Source organism: Kazachstania africana, chromosome 12 (genome assembly GCF_000304475.1).
Source record: "Kazachstania africana CBS 2517 chromosome 12, complete genome".
NCBI classification, from domain to species: Eukaryota; Fungi; Ascomycota; class Saccharomycetes; order Saccharomycetales; family Saccharomycetaceae; genus Kazachstania; species Kazachstania africana.
The window spans coordinates 52,483-77,147 of record NC_018951.1 but is presented as its reverse complement, the minus strand read 5'-3'; the positions used below and the strand labels follow the sequence as shown (position 1 = coordinate 77,147).

The window sequence follows — 24,665 nt, the reverse complement described above, 5'->3', positions numbered from 1 at the left end:
TTCTTGGTGAGGAGAGCAATGTGTCGTTCGTGGAAGAGACTGTGATCGAGAGTGTGGTTTCTTGGCGTGCTGGTGGTACTGTTCGAATTGTAATTTTGGACCGTGGGTCTGTGTGCGGGGCTGACGATATGTCTCCAATCCAATGGGACAGCCATATTGACGTCGTGCTGAGTGTCTACTTAACAGTATCAAGTGACGTTGAGTGTGTCACAACGAGACATATTTATATACTTTGAATTACGGCGTTGCGACCCACTTGCGTGCCACTTGTTATCTTAGAAAGGAGATGCATTATTACAAGGATGAATTGCTACAGCAACGTGAGGGTGGATACACCTAGAGACCTCGGGGTATACAGGATGGTATCACGGCGTGGATGCATGGTCCAGGAACATCAACGATCCCACATGGGCCAGCGTGCTATACGCTCTACCGGACTTGAACAATTCCAAGAAACAACCCTCTATAGTAAATTGCATGCTAGCTTCACGCTCAGCAACCGTATAAACCTCCATCTGGCCTCTGAAACCCGCATGCACCACCATCATCACTGACCATCTTAACTCAGAATATTCTAGAAATTTTGTTTTCCATCGCTTGCTTTGTACAGCACTGAAAAAAAACTTGATATTTCAATGGATCTTAACCAACTTGCCACCGTGAAAGCTACAACCCACCCAACGCAACTTCGCCATGCCACTATCTAATAAAGAGATCTCCACCTTGATTGTCGACTACTTAGTGAAAGTCACTGAAAAAAATGATGTTTCTGAAGACGTTAAAGACTCCTTAAACGTTGCTATTGATTGTATTACAGATTCATTCGAATTTGAAAGAGATTCCACTTCTGGTTTGATCAAGTCAAAATTCTATAACTTAAGTTTACCGGAACTGTTAGAAGTCGCCATGGAAAACTCTGCTAAGGAAAATGTCACAGTTAATGTACCAAAGGATGAATTGGAAAATGATGAAGAAACTAAAGTTAAAGCTGAAAAATTGAAATTAGAAGGTAACAAGGCCATGGCAATGAAAGACTTCGACTTAGCCATTGCTAAATACTCTGAAGCCATTTCCATCTCACCAAATAATGCCATCTATTATGCAAACAGAGCTGCAGCCTACTCTTCTCTAAAGGATTTCGAAAAAGCCACTGAAGACGCTGAATCTGCTATTAGAGTCGATCCAAACTATTCTAAGGGTTACTCTAGACTGGGTTTTGCTAAATACGCTCTAAACAAACCAGAAGAGGCCTTAGAGGCTTACAAGAAGGTTCTTGATTTGGAAGGTGACAAGGCCACTGAAATTATGAAGAGAGATTATGAAACCGCAAAGAAAAGAGTTGAACAATCATTAAACTTGGAAAAGAAAGAATCTACTCCAAAGGAAGAATCAGTTACTGAAAGTGCTGCTAACGCCGCTGCTGGTGGCTTCCCAGACATGTCTTCCATGTTAGGTGGTGGTTTGAACGGTTTATTAAACAACCCTCAATTAATGCAAGCTGCCCAACAAATGATGTCTGATCCAAATGCTATGTCTAAGATCCAGTCTATGATGCAAAATCCATCCATTAGACAAATGGCCGAAAACTTCCAAAACGGTAATACTCCAGATTTCAGTCAATTAATGAATGACCCAAATATCAAAGATATGGCAAAGAACTTCTTCGGTGGTAACAATCAACAACAATAAACAGAATGCCTCCTTTTCTTGCTTCTATAAAAAAAAAATAATAAATTTGAATATCATATAATTTGTATAGTAAATAAATAATATACAGTGGAGAATGTTTCTACGTCTCTTTACAAACAATTTCTATGCGCCCAAACTACCAAAGTCCTCGTAATAAATAGTGGCTTAAATTTCATAAAATTGTTGATTTCCACTGCAAGTAACTCATGGCTGACAAAAATATCACAGTTTAATTCATTAATCGACCTGATTTTATCATCTATTTCAATAGACAATTTTTCCTTCCTATTGAAAAAGGATCGTAGTAAATCATCATCGCTATTTGATGCCAGCTTTGTCAGATTAATCAACTCATTATTTAATTTCCACCATTTCCTGATCTTTTCATTTTGGAAAACCTTCAAAAAATGCAATGTGTTATCAATGGAATTTTCCAAAATTTGGAAATTTGATATTAAAATATTATAATTGAGATTCCATAGGGGATTGTTTAAATGGACTACGACGTCAGGACAATGAAGTAAATCCATATATGAAATCCTTTGATCAAATAATTTTAAATTAATTGAATTCATTTGTCGTAATATTTTCTTGACACCGTTCTTAAATGCATTCAATTCATTTAAATTGAATTTTAAAAAATTTGATATCATATTAATATCTTCAATTTGTAACTTCTTACTCTTAGTTGCCACCGTTTTGATTTTACGCTGATTTCTTAAATAATCCTTTAATCTTGCTTCAAGAATAAATCCTTCTCTCGGTACCAATTCAAGAAAAAGTATTGTATCTAGTATAACATTCAGGTTATTAATGAAAAGAATTTTGGATTTTGTAGAAATCATGCTGGCAATCCCATTTAATTCATTAAAAACCTTATAAAGCGGCAAAAAACTGCTTACGTGGCTATTGGAAGTCAAAACCATATTAATCAATGCCTTTATCGTCTTGATATTGAACCGTATTGTCTTATATTTTTTTTCGAATTTCAAAGTTATTTTAACTGAATATTGATTCTTATTACCATGCTTTGATTTATGTAAAAATTGCTTTAGTGAATGAGTAAAACAATTTCCAAAAATCGAGTAATTTTTTATAGCAAATTTGCCTAGGAGGTTAAGTATCTGATCATCATTGGTTAAACTAAAGCAATTAGACCATGCATTATGTACCTGCTGAGTTTCGAAAATACTAACTCGATCCTTAAATTTTGAGGATAGAAGTATTTGAATATTATAAAGTCTCCTGTATTTGCAAAAAACCATCAATGGAGTCATCCCTAAGGAATTTGGGCTGTTTATAAATAAACTTGCATGAGGCAAAATCATTTGAATGTTTGTTTTCAAAATGTGTAAGAGAGTGTTATTACTATTATCTATGTGCTTTTTCAATTGGAAATCACCACTATCCATAGCGAATCGAAAAGAGCGACGACTCATTTTCTTGTATGATTTTATTGATTGATCGTAGGATCTGAAAATGTTGAAAAGAGGCGTTTGACCCGTCCGTTTATCTTTACAGTTCCAATTCAAATATGGTCCTATTTTGCACAGCAAGTAATATTGGTTAGTGATAAAATGTCCCACGTTTCTGTTGTTTTCATCTACACTATTAACATAGGTTCGTATCTCATCAGGAGTACCATTATTTATGATGATATTAATAAGAATCGAAGCCGCAGTAGTGTTTAGACATTTTACAGCGACCATAAGTAGTGTAGATCCATCTATTGTTTGGTCATCTAATATGTCTTCCATTGGAAAATTTTTTATATACTCACTGGAAAAGAGTAATTCACGTAGAGTGTCATTATCTTTTGTTATAATGCAATGGCAAAGATATGATTCACCATTTTCATTACGATATTTCAATTTTTCTTCACTGATCTTTGAATCTTGGATAGCATCAGTGTATCTTTTAAATTTGTCCAGGTTATTATCAATATAGTATAAAACAGCTCCCAATGTAGAGATTGCATAATTCAATATACCAAAATCTTTGTTTTGTTTGAAATTGAAATTTTGTAAATAATGGAAATGTTCATTCAAATTGTTTAATTTGACTCTGTTAATAATAATGAGCATAAAATTCAGAAGGTTGTCTGCGTCGATCTCCAATTGCGGCAATTTTGAAGTGAGTATATTGAAAGTACTGAGTAATATATCAATCTTTTCGTCAAAAGACAGGGATTCTCGAAGTTTAACAAACTCCTTACATGCAAGATCGACCACATTCTCGATAAAGACCACATCTCTCAATGAAAATTTGTTAAATGGTAGAGAATAATAGTCATTAATGTTTAATTCATGAAAGGATATGTAGCAACCATAGAATTTGTCAATATTCTGGGGTTCCGAAGTCTGATGTACTAATTTATTCCATATAGAGGAATAAAGCCGAGCTTCAAATATTTTCACTGAATTTTCATCTGGCAAGGATTTAATGACGTTATTGATTCCGAAGACCACGTCTGTAATAGATTTCTGAGGATCACTGACGAACCGTATCCAGTCATTGATCAAGCCACTCATATCTGCGGAAAAATCCTGTGACTGATGCCTATGGAAGAGCCCACCCACTAGGGAGGGTTTTCCACCGTCAGTGTCAATCGCGTCTGCGGCTTTCACATCATTTATCCACAGCACAAGGCATTGGCGCTTATCTTCGAGCAACAGAAGATCACTCTCATTGATTTGAAACGTCTGATTCTTCCATTTCACCAAATTATGCCTCACTCTTACTTCTTGCAACTTGCCATCAACCGAACGGTACGTGCTATCATTCTCTTTAATGAAGATATTGTAACCCATGCTTTCGAGGGATATCAGCACAATAAAACTCTCCTTAGTCGTTACTTTCTCGCTGTCCAACCTCTCAAAGACCGCTGCTATCGACTGGAATGGACCATATCTAGCAATTTCACTCTCATACTGGCTCATGCTCGTCTTTGTACCATCAACTGCAGCATGCGAATCCCATGATTATGTTTTCCTTAGTAAGTGACATTTTTCAAATTTTATATTGGGAAATTCAAGCGATGAGGTCAAAAATTTTCGAACAAGCCAGTTTATATAAAGTTGAGTAACACTTGAAGCAAGGTTTAGAGGAATCGGTAGTGTACTTTAAGAGGTTGATAAAGTATGGCAAAGGGTAAAGGAAAGAATAAGCTTGGAAAAACAGGCGGAAACGGTGCGATAAGGACTAATTCCAATGGTCACCATTCGAGACATAATAATAAGAAAATGGAGTTTAAACAGCATGTATCCAGAGAGACGAGTTTCCCTGTAAAGTTAGCAATGTGGGATTTTGATCACTGTGATCCCAAGCGTTGTTCTGGTAAGAAACTGGAACGATTAAACTTAATCAGATCGTTGAAGATAAATCAAAAATTCCAAGGTATTACTGTTTCACCAAATGGTAAGAAATTTGTATCACCGGAAGATCGTGAATTGGTGACAGAGTTTGGTTGTGCTGTTGTAGAATGTTCTTGGGCCCGTATAGACGAAATCCCATTCTCAAAATTCAGTACACCAAAACTAGACAGACTTTTACCGTATCTTGTTGCTGCTAATCAAGTTAATTACGGTAGACCATGGAAATTAAACTGTGTGGAGGCTATTGCTGCTTGCTTGGCTATTGTTGGGTTCATGGATTTGGCTGAGGAGTTACTGTCACATTTCAGCTGGGGTGTCAATTTTTTGAAATTGAATAGAGAATTACTTGAAATCTATCAACAGTGTACAGACTCTGATGAAATTGAAGCTGCACAAGATGCATGGATGGATCAAATCGAGAAGGAAGTGCAGGAGAGGAAGGCTTCTAACAACGCTCAGAATGTAGACATCTGGATGAGTGGTAACGTTAACAGAATAGACGAAAGCGATGAAGATAATGAGGATGAAGACAGCGAAGATGAGGAGGTAACATATGATAACTTAGGTAATATTATTGAAAATGAACCAAGAGAAGTGAGGTACGATAATCTCGGCAACATAATAGAAGAAAGTTCAGAGGAGAGCTCAGGAGAAGAAGAAGAAGATGAAGAAGAAGATGTGAAATATGACTCGCTGGGAAACGTAATTGAAGAATCTGAGTCGCTACAAAAGAAACTAGATGGGCTGAATATATGAGCTGCTACCCTCCATATGCCACTCTTCGAGTGATAGCCCTCTATATAGACGTCTGTAACATAAATATCTGTGTAGCGGATGTAAAAAGTGTTGATAAATTTTATACAGTCAAAATGATTTAAAAATTGAAGAACTTTAAAGGCCTTCGAAAACAAACAAGAATTAGGTAAGAAAGCGAGGTATGAATACGCAATTCGAAGGGTTTGAGCCCATCCATACTATATTTTTCTCCATATTCCATCCTACAGAGGGTTCAAAAGTCTGCTATCAGTTTCCTCCTGAAAATTTACAGGCTTACAACATCAACTTTGATTCAATCAAAAATTTTGTTATTCCTAAACCCCAGCTATGTCATAGGCTGCTCACTTTGGAGTACAAGAATTACAGACTGGTTTCATACCCTGTCAATGTGAGCTCATCGTCCTACGCTAGGAATTTTTTTAGTTTCAATTTTGTATTTATATTCTCCTATGATTGCCAAACTTTACCTTACGAGCCTGCCATCGAAAGGCTGGGAAAAATGTTCAAAACTTTAGAGGAACAAAGTCAAATACTATCAAAGTCTCAGCGAACGTCTGCTTTTTTTAAAGATGGTGAGGATGTGGATTTTGTCGATACAAAATTTTCCATTCAAGATTTATTGATGAGATTATATCAGGATTTGAATAACTATTCTGAATGTTTGATACCCATAGATGAAGGTAACGAAATTAACATTAAGATATTCCCTGTATTGAAGCCGCCAACTTCTGTTCAAATATCAATTGAAGATGTCCCACTTTCAATTGTTAACCTGGACAAGATCGTCGATTTAAATTGGGATCCAACTATGCTAAGTATATTACCTTTCATTGATGGTGTCAATAGCATTACAAACATTTCTCATCTAAGTGATAGTGATCCAAATCTTGTAATAGAGTGCATTAAACATTTGATATACTACAACTGCGTTATAATAACTGACATATTCCAATTTTCAAATATATATGCTCCAAGTAGCCTTATCAACAATTTCCTGAGAGATCCGATGATTGCATTTAATTGTCAGTCGTATGTCGTTTTACCACCAGGATCAAAGATAAATGATTTACCATTAGCAAGTGAGCAAGATGACGAGATCAACAATTCAGATATGACACAAAAAGCACTCTCATCAAGTAGATCTTCTTTCTCGTCGTATTTCTCACATAAAAGTGCATATGCCCGTGTCTCTGAGACTGCACATCATCATCAGTCGACGAGCACACTCTCTTCAAGTGAAGGTCAGCAAGACAACCCACGCCAAGGCCAGGTTTTACCTTCCAAATGCACTCTGTTTGATCTTTACAGATCGTTAAATTATGGTTGCACCGTTGAAGCATGGTATAAACAAAACTTTTCTACTATTAAGGAAAACCACATTGACGTGAGAAAGTTTATAAAATTTGGTGTTATAAACAAGATAATATATCGAGTTCATCAATATCCAATAATGGAGCATAAGACGTTTAAATCTCCATTATTATCTGATAGACAGAATGATAAGATTGTCTTATCAACGTCGGATATCAAATTTGATGTCGGTGATAGAATTTTGAACTCGATTTATAATAAATTATCAAAAGTAACGTTTGATAGAGATAAAAAACTGGAAAGTAAAATAGGTAATAGCCGTAACCTAGGTGAAAGTGAAAAAAATATATTGTTTAATGCTTTAGAAAGACATGAATCATTTGATAGAATTTGCTCCAAGTTGGGCAAGTCAAAAAATGAAGTGGAATCAATAATAAGTGAGATTGGTGAATATATGACAATAAACTCATGAAGTTCTCTTTCTTAAAAATAGATTAATTTTGTTTTTAATATTACATTTATACGTTATGTAGTATATAGGATTATTATTAATATTCTTTTTATATCAGCTCATTCTAACCTGGGTATCTTTGACTGATTTTGCATTTCATTATCATTCGCGTTATTGAGGAAACTTCTTTTTTTGTCATTATCTAATGGTATCGTGTGGTTGTAATCATGTTTATGCGATGGCTTCAATGGTGAATTAGTTTCTTTAATATCCTTTTCATAATCAATATCTTTTAAAACTGTCCGTATCGAAGTATCTAACTCATTCAATTTTTTCATTGACTCATTGGTAACTAGATAACCTTCTTTAACAAATTCATGAAGTCTCGAGTTCTTTTCTTCAATGGATTTGAAATTATTTTTTATAATATTATTATCATCAATCATCAAGTTATTAGAATGCGCTATGTCATTTGTCTTGAAGTGTTCATTTATTTTCTTGATGTTATTGTTTATTGAATCGTTTGTTTGTTTAATTTTATCGGTCATTGTGGTCATTGATGATTCTACATTATCATTGAATTCATTGTTCAAGGCGTCTGATCTATTAATCAATTCAGCAGACTCTTCCCATTTAGATAATTTCGGTTTCAATCTATCCAATTCATTAGACATAAGTTCAGTAGTTACATTACTTAAAGAATTGATGATTAACTCCTTATTTGCTCTCAGGTGTTCATTGAGCAAATTTTGAATTGTGGACATCACATCATTTGAAGAACTTTCTATGACAGTTTGGGTGTTATTGATGTACTTGTTTAACAATTCATGTTGATGACCCTTTTCTTGATTGTAAAATTCATCTGTTATAAACTGTTTGAAATTGTTATACTCTTCGCTCAAATCAGATAGATTTTCCGCGATCTGGCTGTAATAATTACTTGTTAAAGCCTTCAAATTAAGTACATTATCATTGATTTCATCGAACAATAATGGGGTATCGCTTAAAAATTTGGTTATACACTCTTGATAAAATTTTTCGAAATTGTCTCTTGCCGTTGACAAAAGATTTGTCATTTCACTTTTAATTAATTGTAAATTTTCATCTACAGTGAAATTTTGGTTAATACCTTGGTCTTTAAAATTTTCAATCTGATAATTCAATTTTTTGGAAACATAGGATAGCGAATGATCCAGGAGAGTTTTAAATTTCGAGTTTACTAAAGCTTCACGATTTTTCATTTCATCAATAATTTTTGTAAGTTTCGAGTTGGTCTTCGTAAATATTTGAATCTTACCATCTAATTCATTTTCAATAGATTGTTGTCTTTCAATCTTTGCATATAACTTTTTCATTGACTCATTCATTGTCTGTATTTTGATTCTTTGTAGTTCATTATTTTCATTTATTGTCCTTTTATCCTTTAAGAGTAAAGCATTTTGTGACGTTAGTGATTCAATGGTTCTTTTACATTCTTGAATTTCTGTCTTATAATTTTGTAAATCTGTAGTCAATTCTTTATAATGTTGTTGATCCATGTAGATACCATCTTTACTCTTTGTGGATAATAAATCTGATTTTATTTTTGTTAATTCTGTGGTGATATTTTTCAAAAGAATATCTTTCATTATAAATGAGCCCAATTGTGGTTTATTCTTAATATTTTTCGCTTTTGAAGCATATTCTAAAGTACTGCAAGTTTCTTCCAAAGTGACCTTTGCTGGAGATATTGTTGCTATGAGAGCAGTTTTTGTATTCCCGCCGAGAGAATCCTGTAACAATCTTGTCAACTTCGACTCTCTAAAGGGTACATGAACGTTTTTATCTGCTAGAGAATTTATGACTCTACCTAATGTCAATAAACTCTGATTTATAGAGCCGGCTTCTTTCGCACGTTGGTTTAAGGCACCTGATCTGTTAATATTTTCAGAACCAGCTAAATCGACCAGATTCATTTTGGATAATCTAAATATTTCACCTTTAACTTCTTTGAAAAGTGTGATAGTAAAAATCGTATGGGATCTACTAGAGAAATCGTTCATCTTAGTACTTGCAACTTGCCTGTATTTCAACCCTTTTTGAAGCAATTTTATACCTTCCTTGGCCGTTGTTATGTGGAATTCTTGTAAATTTTGAATATATATACCAGCTGTTTGATCGGATTGAATAGTTGATTTGTCGTTATCTGCAGGAGAAAATTTATTTGCACTGTCATTATTACCGGACGAAAACATTGTCGTCGTCGTCGTTGTTGCCGACGCCTTTGTTGTTGTAGTATTTCGTATCGTCTGCATACTGGAACGCTTTGATGACGCAATATTTCTTGATCTTAAAAGAGCTTCATTTCTTAATTTCTTCTTCAGAAAGGTTGTATTATTATTTGACATCTTTGGTGAATTATTTCTTGAATTTGATCTACTGTCTCTACCTAATGAATCGAAAATCCTCAGTTTCTTAAAATTCCCATTATCATTATTACAGTCACCATGTAACAAATCTTTCAATTCTTCATTATACAATTCGACAAACGAACATTTAACGATATGATCTTCATTCAATTTTTCCAACGTTTCGAACAATTTGAAAAGTATCCTTGGTATAATCCCAGCAGAATCGCTCAACTCTTCATTATAAAGTTTCTCATCCCCAGTCATTGTATAAGTCTTCCCCGTCGACGTCATACCGTAAACTAGCATAGTACAATTGTAACCTTTGATAAAATCACTGAATAACGGTTCAGCGATCTCATCGAATATTAATGACTGTGTAGCGCTGGGACCAAAAACTTTATCGACCGTATAAGTCTTCGAGTTCATCTGAGCGGTGAATCCAATATCCTCGGACGTGTTTATCGCTACTTCTTTCGACCCCATTATATCGGGAACCGTTACTACGACTGAACTTTTGGCGTCAATTTCTCTCTGATTTCTTCCTCGACATCTTACAGCGACTGTTATATTGAGTTCTTCTTCCTGCGGTTGTTTGTCGCTACTCACAGTGGGGTCAGACATGGTGGTTTCCTTGCAGTGTCTTCCTTGCAGTGATCTTCTAATGTTTGTTTACAAAATCTCTAATAGATTGTTTTCCTGCTATTTGCAAAATAAATAAAGGATTATCACTTCGCACGGAGAAAACCTGTCACTAACGCGTTTCAAATGAAATTTAATGGGAGAAGTTACGGTACCTTTTTTTAAATTAAATGGGGTTTTCTATATATAACTATTTTTTTTGAATATAAAACGTGAGAGAGGTGGATTTAGTAGAAGTTGAGGTCATCGAAGAGTGTTTTCAATTTGGAAAAGTAGTTGTAACCGATGTAATTTGAACCAGGAATCTTTGAATTCTGTAGATTCCAGAAGTCGGATAGATCTTGTCCACCACCGTTGTAGATTAAAACGTTTGGTGTTCCCTCTGGTAAGTCTTCTAGGACGTCCTTAGTAGCGTATTCGATGAGCTTCTTTTTCAATTGAGAAGTGGAGATTGCTCTTGTACTGAATTCTGAACTCTTTTCTGGCTGTAAGGATAGGTAGTAAGCCAATAAACCTGCAACGTGTGGAGAAGCCATGGAGGTACCACTTAAAGTAGCAGTGACATCATCGTTTGCGCCAATGTATGTGGAAAGGATATTTAGACCCGGAGCAAAGATATCTACACATTCACCCCAGTTTGAGAAGTAAGCTCTTTCATCACTAATGGTAGAAGCACCTACTGTGACAGCTTGTTCAGCAGAGGCTGGAGATGAATTACAAGCGTTTTGATTTTCGTTACCTGCGGCAACAGCAAAATGGATACCAGCTTTTACAGCGGCATTTACAGCCAAGTCTAAAGCAGGTGATTTACCACCACCTAAGGACATATTAGCCACTGAACCCTTCAAATTCTTTTCGTTTTTCATTCTTTCAAGGTGAGATGAAACGGCGAATTCTACACCTTTAACGACATCAGACATTGAACCTGAACCATTTGATCTAAGAACTTTTACTGCAATGATATTGACGGATTTTGCAACACCATAATGTTGGGAACCAATGGTACCTGCCACGTGAGTCCCATGACCATTGCCGTCGATGTCTTGGTCATTTAATGGGATAGTCTTACCCCAATGGGCCCTACTGTGGAATTCTACATGATTGACGTCTACACCGGTATCGATAACGTAAGCGTCGACGTTTTTACCGGCATCATCATCGTATAGATACTTGTTAAAGTTGGCTAGATTTAAGGATTCGCGATGGGAAATACGAGCCAACCCCCATGGAGCATTATTTTGAGTGTTGAAATCTGTAGTGTGTACCATGGTATCATGTTCTATGAATGCGATTAATGGATTTAATCTGATGAAATGCAATAATTCATCACTTAGATATGCAATGTAACCAGAAAGCAAGGATGATATGTCAAAATCTGACACAATACCACCCAAAGATTGTCTCATTGATTCAGGAACATTTATATCCGTTTGTAAATATTCCGTAAAATCATTCGAAAAGGCGGAAGATTGTTGCAAATGTAAAGTTGTAATTAATTCTTTATGGAACTGGATTTGTTCCTTTGATACACCATCTTTAAAGACGATGATGTAACGATGAGGAATGATATTCTCTGCATCTGCATTGTGTACTGGTGCCAACGACGAGAATTTAGCGGAGTCTAATAAACCGTGAATATCGTCAGAAAATTTATCTATAGAGTCTTTTAAAGAAGGTATAACTAAAGCGTTGACCAATGTGGAACAAACCAACAGTAGATGGATCAACAGCTGCATGATAGTTTTATGCTATCTTATGGGAGACCTTATATTGGGAAGAAGTGAGAGGAATTTCCACTGAGGTTTATATACGATTTTCTTGAAGAGGGGGGGAAAGAATGGACGGGAAAAACTCGATTTAACCGCGCTATCGCTGAGATAAGGAAAAAAAAAAGGTGTGTTGGGGTTTCCCCTATTGTTAAAGTGAATGGATGTTGGGGTAACAGTGGTTGTATAGTGCGGGGACTGGGTTTATGACCGTGTAATCCAATACCGCCTATTAGCCGCTGAGCCGCCAAATTGCCTAACAATACGCGCAAGTGGCTGGGTAAACACACGCAGTTTCTCTCAGGGTAATACCAGTTTTATTTTCCACGAGCGGTAGTCACCGTGAAGTTACTGGCGTGGCCAATTTTGGCCCAGTGGGGTGGTGCTTTTCTCCACACCAGTGGGGGGAGGGGATAGCCGCTGAACTGATCTTTGTTCCGTTTTAACTTCCACGGAGAGGGGTCGTCTCATTGTGGCATTTCCAGTGGCATTACATGTGGCATTGGCCATCAGGATTGGTTTGGCAGTTGGTACCTCTACATCACGTGGTTCACATCCATAGAACGTAAATTCATTCTCTTATACAGCTTCAGAATATTCATTATATAAGGTTCTATACCTAGTCCCACTATTTACAACTATTTACATGAACCACTCCTGGTCTCCACTCTCTTCAGCTTCCCACTCTTGTCCAGACACTCAAGAAACATTCTCTTGAAGGGGAAGCACTCCAACGTCCCACCAACGCGGTACTCACAATTATATTGCACTAACGAATATAACTGACACCCTTCTGCACCCTTCACTTCCCTTTCAGCAGCATCGCCATCCATTACTCGAATCATTGGCGCCATCTTCACTCTCTATTCTTTCATGTGTCCATATATATATATTCATATATATATCAACTCCTGGAAAATTTCAATTTGAAAAATTTATACCATTACATAAATCTACAAAGAGGAAAAGAAATGTTCGACATCACTCAATTGGAACCTGCTTTCATCAAGTATTGCACCACTAGAAACCATTCTTACACCTACGGTACTGCCGGTTTTCGTGCTAATGCTTCCACTCTCGATACGGTCATGTTCACCACAGGTATCGTCGCCATCCTAAGATCATTGGTCTTACAAGGCAAATACATCGGTGTAATGATCACGGCTTCCCACAATCCTCCTCAGGATAACGGTGTCAAGATCGTAGAACCAAGTGGTGCCATGTTAATCGAATCATGGGAGCAAATTGCCACAGATCTGGCCAATATCGCTTCGCATGGTAACTTCACCGCTTTTGTCATGCATCTCTCACAGGTCATTGCAAAGCTCAATATCGATGAAACCACAACTCCTCGTCTCATTGTGGGCCATGACTCTCGTGAGTCTTCTCCATACTTAATGGAATGTCTCCAAGCTGCCGCTCCGGTGTTTGATACCATTGTAATCAACCATACTTTAATCACTACTCCTCAATTACATTATTTAACAATGCTCCAAAATGATGTTGTCACAGAAGTCGATTATTACAAATTCTTCTCCACAAGTTGGAATAATTTATTCTCTTTGTACCCAGATCTCAATCTCACTTTCAATAATTTGATTGTTGATGGGGCAAATGGTGTCGGTAGCGTACAATTTAGTAAATTTTTACCATATTTACCACAATTAGCAACTTTAACAACAATTATTAACGACAAACATAACGTTCCACAGATGTTAAATGTCGATTGTGGCGCTGATTTCGTAAAAACTAACCAGAAGTTACCAAATGGTATAGTCAACCCAAATCCATCGGATTTGTACGCTTCATTCGATGGTGATGCTGACAGAATCGTCTTCTATTACGTCGATAACAATAAGAAATTCCATTTATTGGATGGTGACAAAATTTCCACTATCTTAACTAAATGTCTAATTTCCATGCTAAGGGAATCCGAATTGTTAAACGATATCAATCTAGGTGTCGTACAAACAGCTTACGCAAATGGTTCATCTACCAAATACATTACTAAATCCTTAAAAGTGCCCGTCGAATGCACAAAGACTGGTGTCAAACATCTTCATCATATCGCAGAATCCAAATTCGATATCGGCATCTATTTTGAAGCTAACGGTCATGGTACAGTACTTTTCTCTAACAAATTCTATGAAGTCTTACAAAAGGCAATCGACAATGGCTCTTCGAGTGAAAAAATTCACAAAGCTAGATTATCATTATTCTACTTCAGTAAATTAATCAACCAAACAGTTGGTGATTCAATGGCAGATTTATTAGCCGTAATTGCCACTCTGTCGATCTTACAATTGTCTCCAAGCGATTGGGATACTGAATATCAAGATTTACCAAATTTATTAACAAAATGTACCGTCCTCAATAGATTTGTCTTCAAGACTACCGACATGGAGCGTAAACTGACCTCTCCATCAGGTCTTCAAGAAAAGATTGACGCCGCTGTCTCAAAATACGATTCCGGTAGATCTTTCGTTAGAGCTAGTGGTACTGAAGATGCTGTCAGAATTTATGCTGAAGCAAAAACTAAGGCTGAAGTAGAAGCTTTATCAAAAGAAGTTACCCAATTAGTAGAAAACTCATAGAAATATTAACATATAGTTTATGTACAGATGTGCTACACTCTATAAATCTTTCTTAACTCCTATTACTTTGAATTCTCACGAGGAAACTACAAAATATTATATCATTTTCCAAAGCTCAAAGCTCTTTTGAATTGATTATTAACACATGTGTTGCTACCACATTAAAATTGAGCCATAGAACAATTCAAGGTCCTCGAATCATTGGAATTGAATACTTCAAAAGTATGATAGAAATAAAAAAATGTAAAAAAAATCTCCGCGACGGGGAATTGAACCCCGATCTGGCACGCGACAAGCGCCCATTCTCACCATTAAACTATCGCGGATTTCTTGTCATCCTTGGAAAATTAACTCCACTATAACTTGTTTCATATAGAAATTATTCGATACCTCCATTAAAGTGTGAATTGGCTTTTCCAGAATTTAATAACCTAATGCCACATGTTCCAAATGAAATTGTCAGCCAAACATATTGGGTATTCACTGTCCATACAATTTACAAAACACACATTTGATTCAATCCAAGCATAATATATGTATATGCAAAGATCCGGAAGACCACATATTTGTGTTTTATTGTTCATCACCAATTTTTGTAACCTCAGCAGTCTAATTTTAAAACACAGGCAATAAGTTAAAAGAGAATGGCATTATCGTAACATAGATTGTCCATAATGTTTACCACGTACAAGTCTGAGAGTTCCGTTTTAAGTAGTCTGTGGCGCTGCTGTTCAGAAAACGTGCATAGCACGTTCCAAACAACCTATCAAAGCATGGGCAGTTTTATCGGAATGAGATTATGCTGGACCCTGAGACCCATACTTCAAAACGTTTCAGTTTGTGTTAGTAAAACGTAGTCATAGAAGATACCGGGGTTGTGGACACTTGCTACTCAAAGTACAATAGCAATGCATGAGATGCTAATTTTCTTGAGAATGCGACAATGATTGGTTCTCCACGTTGAATAATGCTAAACATACTACAAGTAAACTAGCATCTGCACTAAAGGACTAAAATATACCCTTAGCCATATTGTTAAGCTTTGAAGAATCTTAGAAGCCATCATAGGCATCTGTAATATCTTATAAGTTAATCCAACCTTTCCGAAAAGCACACAACCCAACGCTTAGCCTTGAACTGTCAGAAAACTACATCAACTATTGAAATCATACAATCTGCACTCTAGATGTGCCAATATAAAGATGAAATCTGATTACTATCAGCTCGAAGCAAAAGTATCCATCTCATCATTTAAGACATCACGTCGCATTACCCGACCTTGAGTTTTATTTTTACAAAATTTTTCAATCTTCGAGATGAGCTCTACTAAAGCAACTGTAATAATTAGTTCGAGTTGTGATATCAACTAGATTAACAGTACTCTGCTCATATTATGGAAGGTATGTCTGGTAAAGTGAACAGAGATTTATTCTATAAGCTAGCTTCTGAGCTGGGAGAGGAGCGATTACAAGCGGCAGTGTCAATAATTCAGGAACTTTCTGCCTTAAAATTGCCAGATCACACTGAAGAATGGAACTACGTTTTAGGAAGGTTGATAAAGGGTCTTTCATCTGATAGGACCGGTGCCCGTTTAGGGTTTTCATTGTGCCTCACAGAAGTCATCAATTTAGCGATTGATTTAGCCGGTAAAGGTGTTGAACTCGATAGTCTATCTAATATTGATCAATATTTGACTATTTTATCAGAAACATTGTCTATCGACGCAGGTAATAAACAAAACAATAAGAAAATGAAGGGGAAAGATGAGCGTGGTTTATTATTCGGGAAAATGTTTGGTTTAAAGGCCCTATTGAACGAACCTCTATTTAGCAAGACTTTCCTACCTAACAAGAAGGTAGCCTCTAATTTTTGTGAAAGATTCATGGTAGAGCTACTTGATTTGGCATCCAGAAAAAATTGGATTAGAGAACCTTGCTTATTTACATTATTTCAGACAGTCGAAAAACTATTACCATTTGCTGATTTTGAATTTATCAAGATCGTATTAGGATTACTGGATGATCACAAGTTTACCTTAACGAATGAAGGTTTAGCCATTTATCTCCTATTATTACACAAGGGTCCTGAAAAAGGCAAGGAATTCAATGATAAAATAAAATTACTAGTGCTGAAAAACTCGTCATGGAAACTAAACGATCCTTTGGCAAGAGGTAATCTACCACGATTAACTCAAGTGTTGCGAGAATCTTCATTAGCAAGCGAAGAGAAAAAAGTCGAGGTGATGTCTGCCAACTGGCAACCAAGACTGCATTTCGTTTGGGATATATTATTGCCAACTGTGTCAACTATCGAAAGTAATTCAGATGAAAAACATATGAGTAAGAGAAGAAAGAAAAATAAAGGACCAGAGACTAATACTTACATCCGATTCCCTGAATTTTGGCAAATGACTGTAGATGAATCATTCTTCAATGAAAAGGCATCTAGTGAAAGAAAATACCTGGGATTCTCTATTTTCGAGAGAGCAATCAGTATTGTTCAAAATCCACTTCATAGCGAAACTTGTTTCAGTCAAAATTTCATGAGATCATTAATTAACCAATCCAGCGACGCTAGCCGTTTATTACACAAAATATCCACGAGAGTAATGAATACGATCGTCAAGGCCTGTGAGGAGTCTCCTTCAACCAAGCTTATTCCGGTAATTCACTCTATCTTATTTGCAACTAATGGTTCTACCAACTTCGATAAATTAACAAAATCCAAAACTGTGTCAAAACTTATATCTATCACGGGGTTAACACTACACACACTTCTTCAATTATTTGATATGCTAACATCGCAAATCAAAGTAGGAACGTCTGAAGATTTCAAGAAAACTCAATTCATCTTGGATTCTCTGTTACATATTGTACGGAGTCACAAACAAGATATTTTTGACAGTTGTACTGGTAGTACTGAAACTGAACTAATCATTAAACATGCTATCGCTCCACTGGTACGCTTAGCCTTCTTTGCTCAAACTGACATTGCTAAAAAGGAAGATGAAAGTGATAACCAAGTAGATGAATTGGCCAAGGAGAGATTGTTTTCAGTATTGAGCGAATTAACAACCACCACCAACAAACAACTACACTCATGGCAATACTATACACTTTTAGAAATTATCGACAGAGAGAATGAAAATCCAAACAGTTTAATAAATAAAATGGATGACGACTTGAAAACTGTTAGAGACAATGCCATCAAGGTAATAAAGGGAATAGCCTCAAAAAATGAAAAAACTACCAGTAGTGGAGAACGGGGATTAGAATCATTATTATCAATGTGCTTGTTGCAATTATACTCTGGTGATGCTGATTCTGTTGCCACCATCGAGGAATTAATTACGTTCTACAATGCTAGCAGGGATGTTGAAGAAAAAAGAACAATGGTAGGTATAACAGAAATTTTATTATCCTTATTAGCTCAAAAAAAAGCAGTTTTGAAAAAATTGAGTTTACTCGTATGGGAACAATTTGTTTCAGAAATAGATGAAGATGTATTGAATTTACTCTTAGATGTGTTGCCAGCGAGAGAGAATAAGCAAGGCTTTGCTGAGCTATTTGAAAATGCTGATGAGTATGAGGAAGATGACGAAGAAGAAAACGAATACAAAGAGGAAAATGAAAGTGATGATGAAAGTAGCAGTGACGATGAGGATGATGAAGAAGGCGATGAGGACGATGAAGGTGCTGAAGGTGGCAATGAAGCTATCGCTAAGATAGACAAAGAAGCAACTAGTGCATTAGCAAAGGCTTTGAATCTTCCAGATGATATCATCAATGAAAATGGTGAAGTTAACTTTGATGATTTAAGTGATGGCTCTGATATTTCTTCTGATGAAGAATCCCTAGACGATGAGAAAATGATGGAACTAGATGATCAATTGGCAGAAATTTTCAAACGTAGGAAGGAAGCATTATCCAGTGTCTCAACCGGTAATCAGAGAAAAATCGAAGTAAAAGAATCGCGTGAAAGTGTTATTGCTTTCAAGCACAGAGTATTTGATTTGCTATCAATTTACATTAAACACGCGGAAGATTCCGAACTTCCAGCAAAATATGCCATTCTTTTTATTGAACCGATGATGAAATGTGTTCAGCAAACTTTGGATAAATCGCTAGCCGACAAGATATCCAAATTGTTAAAGACAAAAGTCTATAAGCTCAAGACCAAGAATATGGAAGAGATTACTGCAGAACAAGTTTTCGATCACATGACCTCAGTTCATGAAACCCTTCTTACTTCAAAACCTGGTCAATATCAGCCTACTTTTTACTCTCTGTGTTCGAGTACATCGATCTTTCTAAGCAAGTTACTATTATTGGTATCTAATGATAAAGAGGAAGCTTACGGAAAGATAGTTGACATTTATTCAGAAACAACAAAGAAATGGGTTTTGAAAGATAGCAAATTTGGTTCTAATATCTTCATCGATTTCTACAATTGGCTGTCCTCCAAAAAGAGTACAAAATGATGTGATATTCTAATTTCCTTTTTTAAATGATATACACACATAATATAAACAATCAATTAATTAAGTCGTAATTAATGAAAGGCTTTGAGTTACTAATTCTCGGCAACCTACTGGAACTTTTCCAAACTTGGATAATATTTTCCTCTTCCGTACTTGCAATTAACCAAGGGATTGAACTATTCAAAGAAAAATCATTGACTGAACTTCTGTGACCTGCGTGTATCATCATCAATTCTGGAGTCGCATCCTGAGCATCTTCATTAACTTGTTCACTCCCAATTTCCATTAAATCCCAGATAATAATACGTCTATCTTCCGAACTTGATACCAAGATACCGTCAACGGAGTCGTGGAATTCTAAATTCGTGACTGGCCCCTCGTGGCCTGACATTGAATGCAATGTCTTTCTTGTATTTCTTAGATCGTACAAATATACGTTTTGATCAGTACCAGCAGCGGAGAATAAATTCTTGGAATGTTTTGAGAATGCCAAAGAATTGAATGGTTGTTCCATTTCAATAGAAGTGACTTTATCTTTCGTTCTAAGATCATATATGGAGAGAGTATTTTTTTCTTCTGAAACAGTACCAAACAAAGTAGCATCAAAATGATGCCATTTGATATCATTTATTATACAATTATCAGTACTTTGCCACGTCTCCACGGGATCTTCTGATTCGGCATTAATATCGTACATGGCAATATAACCGTCATCAGCAGCTGACAAAAGCTGACCTTTTGATATTGGGTTGAAGGATAAACCATACCCATTATCTTTATGATAAGAATACGTCTTCACAGGACTATCACTGGAATTTCTGTCAAAAATCGACACTGTCCCGTTACCGTCTATAGTAGAGATTATATTTGGATCCTGGACCATATACCTAGACCTAGTTATCTCCTTCTCAAGTTTGAACTTCTTTGTAATCCTGACATTTGATTTAACAGGTGCATCTGACACATTATGTGGATCGATGACTTCATTGGGTAACTCAATAGAGGCGATCTTCACATAGTTTGGTTCTTGGTCCGAAGTGTGTGTACCTATAATCATCTCCTGTTGAGTCAATGGAGCCTGAGGATCGTGGGGCAACCATTCCACAGTCAAAGAAGGCCAAGTCAGTTTTGTTTCACTGACAAAATCGTACATTAATGGCACATTTGACTTCCATAACTTGTATTCCTCGTCAATTGACAACTCTCTCTCTTCTTCCTGTGGGCCCATAGCATGCTGCTCAGCTAATGCTTCAATACTTGCTAGAACATCCATCTTCCAAACCACTAACAGCCCTCTTCAACCGGTCTTCAATCGTACTATCACTCCGTCCTGTTCTCAAAATACTACTTTACTCTGTTGTAACTCTTTGAACTTGGACGCATATCATTACCCGGATACCAAACGCTAACCTCAGGTTTGATTCACAAACGCATATCACCAATCATTTCGACCCTCACCTTACCTGCTCGAAGACCTGAACCCTCAGTCCCCGTGAGTGCAGCAAAGGCAGCTCCTGCTACGCTGCTTCCCACGAAAGAAACCAATTACAACGCCCAATCGAGAAATCTTCTGCCACAAATCGTGTCTGACTCCCCCCCAAAGAACCTCCTGCAAGCTCCCACCGTCGTCCACTGCTCTCACGACGAGACGCAGCTCCTAAACCATCCACGTCAGGCGTGCTGCACCAATTTTAGCTAACGCTGCTACACGAAACTTTCGAGTCGCGATGCATCTGTTTCGTGTTTCGCGTAACTAAGAAAGAATGGGTATTTCCGGATTGCTCGAGGAGTAGAATTGGTGAAGGAAGCATATATATAGAGCTTATAGATGGCTGGTTTTCAGATGGCTGGCTTGTGGCATTGTCATTTCTAGTCTCTTGAACAGCATACCAATAATATAGTCGGCATGCGTTCTCCAGTTAGAAGAAGATCGGTCCTATCAAGCAAAAATATCAATACCAGTGAAAGTAGCAGTGTTCATCAAACACCTAAACTGAATAGTCGCTATTCTCCATCCAAATCCTCGTCTCTGTCTCCTATAAGGCGAAATAACTCTACTTCTAGTAGAAGTAGTCCGAAGAAAGTCAATAAGTCGCCGAGAAAGGCTTCAATTAGTGGCAGTCCTATCAAACAGAACGTTCTCTCACAGCTAAAATTCGAATTCTTCGAAGAGTCTTCTAATGACAAAATTACAACATTGAGTCAGCACACTCATGTCGTATCCTCCTCTAATGAAAAGGAAAATCTACATACAAGCTCACCAAACACCAAAAGGATGGACCGTCCCCATGGTTCTCCTTTAAAAGAGCTCAGCTTTAAAGAATTCCCTGGATACATTCAAGATCCAAAAAATGACCAAATTATCGCTCTAGATGACGATTTTTCAAGTTCTTCAGGATCTGACAGCATGTAGCTCCGCAATTTTCCACATGTCATTACCCTTTACGTCCTAAAAAGTATTAGCTATGTACTATAAAATATTATATTCTTTAATACTATCATTGCATTCATTAATTTTTTTCTTCTTTTAATTATCACATTGCATAAAATGTAAAACTGTATCGGTTCAGCGTGCTTTATTTGTAAATTCAGGTGATTGTACTTATTCAGTTACTGCAGGTGGTATATTTACAGCTTCTTCAGCTTTGTTATGCTCAAATCTAACCGTCTTAGCGTCATCATTGTTTTTCTTCTCTTCCATGGAAGACTCATCAGAACTGGTATTTGTTCTTTGCAATTTTTTATGCTCCTTCCTTCTGAGTTGTTCTGGCGTCCTACTAAATAATGTCATAAATGTATTTCTCAATACAGCTTTATGCGTAGCCAATGGCCAATTGACTGTGGATTCGTGACCTTGATAAATGAATACATCATATAGGAACCCACCCAACAATGACCCTATAATCGGAGCCACCTGTGGTACCCATGCAAAATGTCTGTGCGTCTGCCAGATAATATCGTGATGGAACCCATATGCGTATAATGCAAGACGTGGTCCCATATCACGCGCACCGTTCATAGCACAACCTGTTTGGTAAGAACTAGAGGCCATAATGACGTAGATTAAAATCCAGTTAGCGATAGGGAAGATGTAGTTAGTCAATGAAGTATATGGATCTGTTAGGGCAAAGACACCGATTTGTAATAACCCTGTACATATCAATTCTGATACAAATTGCCTTGATCTTGTTAAGTATGGTTTTGGATAAACAAAATAGAAACTGGCAACACTTTCGCTACTTCTGTAGTCTGGAAATTCTTCACTGACTGATTTACGATAGTAACCGAATGCCAATAGCGTGCCAAAGAATGCACCAATATACTGACCCAAGATGTACACAGGAACTTTCTTTAGAGGGAAACCTTTGTATATAAAACTTGCCACGGTTATTGAAGGGTTCAAATGAGCACCTGATATAGCACTACCACCAGCTGCAAACCAAGCAATCATAACACCAGCTGCCCACCCGAATGCAACGTCATCGAATGTACCCGCAGTCGTTGGAGTTACTAAAAGCTTGATAGCATCAAACATTTTCATCGTAGCATCATCAACACCGCCTGCCTCCGCGACTTCTGCCATTGCAGCTTGATATAGATTCATTTGAGATTGTCTACCCAAATTAACTTGTGTCACAACGGCACCAGTAAAGAATAGCATAATCATGGTACCGAACCATTCTGCAAGGAATTCTTTCAAATATGCATTCTTTAAAGCTGACCATTGGTTAATTGGCTGATAAGTAGATGGCAAAACAGTTGATGTGAAAGGATTTTGGTATAAAACCTTTGGTTTCACGATGATAGGTAACTCATTTGGATCTGTGACAGAAGAGGTGAACTCATCTGGGAATGCAGTAGAAGATGCTACTTCTGAATGAGGTGTACCCATTCTTAGTGGTGAGCCTAAATCATGGAAGCTTTGTAATCTAACAGCAGATGAGAAACCCCCATTATTCATATTTAAAATAGATGAGATTCTCGAATTGGATTTTAAACCAGCACGATGTCTGTTTCTTAAGAAACTGCTTCCAGTACGTTTGAGGTTAGACTCAATGGCAATATTTGTGTTTGGCTGAACCTCTTGAATAGGAAATCCGGCATCACCGGCGGCGTACTCATGAACAAAATATGTCGATGGTCTCGAAGTATGTGTAAAAGGTGTTGGGCGATAATCTTGCATTTCACAATCGAAATCTTTGTCTGGAACTTCCTCTAAAGGTGGATTATTTTGAGGAGTTTCTGCATTACGTGCGGAGGAAACTTCTGAAGTGGACTCGTTAATGTTAAATCTTGGCCTTGAACGACCACTTTTTCCATCGGTACGAGATGACATCTTTCTTAGTATATATATATATTACTTGCTAGACTTAAAAACCATTTCTATAGAGTCCTGATCTCTATAATGCAAGCTTTGTATTTATATAAGCTGTTCATATTTCCTAAAATCAACATTAACATCAGATTTCCAGAGTAAGTCCTTGTGCTCTATCGACAAGATTATTTGTTGAAACAGCCGTTAACCATCACAAATCATCCATCATATAGTCATATTGGTTCGATGATTTGCAAATATGCCACACTCAAAGCTAATACTTTATTCTTAAGTCGAGAGTGTGACGCAGATCCTCGATGGGGACTTCGCTCCGCCGCTCAAAAGAATCGCTCAATGGGATTTTCCAAGAGGCTTGCAATGCCAGCCAACCATTTCACAAGAAGAGTTGGTGCATTAAGGAGTGCTCAGGAGTTCAGGTTGGGTAGCACAATACTATGCACGATTGCAGTTGATACCTTCGACTGTCGCATTTATCGCGAGTCTTCATCATGGGGCAAATCTGTCGCGTTGGCAGAGAATGGAACACTACGATAGTAAACGGATATCATATGGGCACGGAAGTAGGGAAGAATGCATTGATGTTATCGTTTTCGCTGTGATCAGATGTCCTTGGTTAGTACGACTTCATGGTGTGATTCGACAGTGTAAAGATGGGACAAACTAGCATGGGCAGTCAGGACAGACTCGCGCAACCAGCCACACACTGACCTAGACTTTTAAACAATGCTATTATGAACGGCTTTGATGCTGAAATTTCATTATTGACACTGATGCCTAGCTTACAGGGCTGAGGGGCTCCACACGCGTAAGCAGTCGCTTGTATATATATGTTTTTCCGAAATAGGAAATTGGATATGG

The 24,665-nt window shown here is 37.0% G+C and overlaps 12 protein-coding genes and 1 non-coding gene across 13 annotated transcripts; 6 read left to right on the top strand and 7 right to left on the bottom strand.

Annotated features, from left to right (window-relative positions):
• Positions 1–693: 693 nt before the first annotated feature.
• On the top strand, positions 694–1,689 carry SGT2 (Sgt2p; the record flags this gene model as incomplete). Its single annotated transcript, XM_003959734.1, has 1 exon — positions 694–1,689. The coding sequence occupies one exon, from the start codon at positions 694–696 to the stop codon at positions 1,687–1,689; it is 996 nt and encodes a 331-aa protein (XP_003959783.1).
• Positions 1,690–1,799: 110 nt separating this feature from the next.
• Positions 1,800–4,628, bottom strand: VRL1 (Vrl1p; the record flags this gene model as incomplete). The annotated part of the gene is made up of 1 exon (XM_003959733.1): positions 1,800–4,628. The coding sequence occupies one exon, from the start codon at positions 4,626–4,628 to the stop codon at positions 1,800–1,802; it is 2,829 nt and encodes a 942-aa protein (XP_003959782.1).
• A 201-nt stretch (positions 4,629–4,829) lies between these two features.
• On the top strand, positions 4,830–5,819 carry TSR3 (ribosome biogenesis protein TSR3; the record flags this gene model as incomplete). Its single annotated transcript, XM_003959732.1, has 1 exon — positions 4,830–5,819. The coding sequence occupies one exon, from the start codon at positions 4,830–4,832 to the stop codon at positions 5,817–5,819; it is 990 nt and encodes a 329-aa protein (XP_003959781.1).
• Positions 5,820–6,000: 181 nt separating this feature from the next.
• Positions 6,001–7,623, top strand: NPR2 (nitrogen permease regulating protein NPR2; the record flags this gene model as incomplete). Its single annotated transcript, XM_003959731.1, has 1 exon — positions 6,001–7,623. The coding sequence occupies one exon, from the start codon at positions 6,001–6,003 to the stop codon at positions 7,621–7,623; it is 1,623 nt and encodes a 540-aa protein (XP_003959780.1).
• Positions 7,624–7,721: 98 nt separating this feature from the next.
• CIN8 (kinesin motor protein CIN8) lies at positions 7,722–10,613 on the bottom strand (the record flags this gene model as incomplete). The annotated part of the gene is made up of 1 exon (XM_003959730.1): positions 7,722–10,613. One exon carries the CDS (start codon positions 10,611–10,613, stop codon positions 7,722–7,724), a length of 2,892 nt encoding a protein of 963 aa, XP_003959779.1.
• Positions 10,614–10,858: 245 nt separating this feature from the next.
• On the bottom strand, positions 10,859–12,367 carry PRB1 (proteinase B; the record flags this gene model as incomplete). Its single annotated transcript, XM_003959729.1, has 1 exon — positions 10,859–12,367. The coding sequence occupies one exon, from the start codon at positions 12,365–12,367 to the stop codon at positions 10,859–10,861; it is 1,509 nt and encodes a 502-aa protein (XP_003959778.1).
• Positions 12,368–13,035: 668 nt separating this feature from the next.
• On the bottom strand, positions 13,036–13,251 carry SOM1 (Som1p; the record flags this gene model as incomplete). The annotated part of the gene is made up of 1 exon (XM_003959728.1): positions 13,036–13,251. One exon carries the CDS (start codon positions 13,249–13,251, stop codon positions 13,036–13,038), a length of 216 nt encoding a protein of 71 aa, XP_003959777.1.
• Positions 13,252–13,368: 117 nt separating this feature from the next.
• PCM1 (phosphoacetylglucosamine mutase PCM1) lies at positions 13,369–14,991 on the top strand (the record flags this gene model as incomplete). Its single annotated transcript, XM_003959727.1, has 1 exon — positions 13,369–14,991. One exon carries the CDS (start codon positions 13,369–13,371, stop codon positions 14,989–14,991), a length of 1,623 nt encoding a protein of 540 aa, XP_003959776.1.
• A 254-nt stretch (positions 14,992–15,245) lies between these two features.
• On the bottom strand, positions 15,246–15,317 carry KAFR0Ltrna5D. The gene has a single exon. It is a non-coding gene; the product is annotated as a tRNA-Asp (tRNA).
• Positions 15,318–16,384: 1,067 nt separating this feature from the next.
• Positions 16,385–19,471, top strand: POL5 (DNA-directed DNA polymerase; the record flags this gene model as incomplete). Its single annotated transcript, XM_003959726.1, has 1 exon — positions 16,385–19,471. One exon carries the CDS (start codon positions 16,385–16,387, stop codon positions 19,469–19,471), a length of 3,087 nt encoding a protein of 1,028 aa, XP_003959775.1.
• A 52-nt stretch (positions 19,472–19,523) lies between these two features.
• On the bottom strand, positions 19,524–20,699 carry HAT2 (Hat2p; the record flags this gene model as incomplete). The annotated part of the gene is made up of 1 exon (XM_003959725.1): positions 19,524–20,699. The coding sequence occupies one exon, from the start codon at positions 20,697–20,699 to the stop codon at positions 19,524–19,526; it is 1,176 nt and encodes a 391-aa protein (XP_003959774.1).
• A 678-nt stretch (positions 20,700–21,377) lies between these two features.
• ACM1 (Acm1p) lies at positions 21,378–21,884 on the top strand (the record flags this gene model as incomplete). Its single annotated transcript, XM_003959724.1, has 1 exon — positions 21,378–21,884. The coding sequence occupies one exon, from the start codon at positions 21,378–21,380 to the stop codon at positions 21,882–21,884; it is 507 nt and encodes a 168-aa protein (XP_003959773.1).
• A 189-nt stretch (positions 21,885–22,073) lies between these two features.
• On the bottom strand, positions 22,074–23,807 carry KAFR0L00300 (MIP/aquaporin family protein; the record flags this gene model as incomplete). Its single annotated transcript, XM_003959723.1, has 1 exon — positions 22,074–23,807. The coding sequence occupies one exon, from the start codon at positions 23,805–23,807 to the stop codon at positions 22,074–22,076; it is 1,734 nt and encodes a 577-aa protein (XP_003959772.1).
• Between the last annotated feature and the right edge of the window lie 858 nt (positions 23,808–24,665).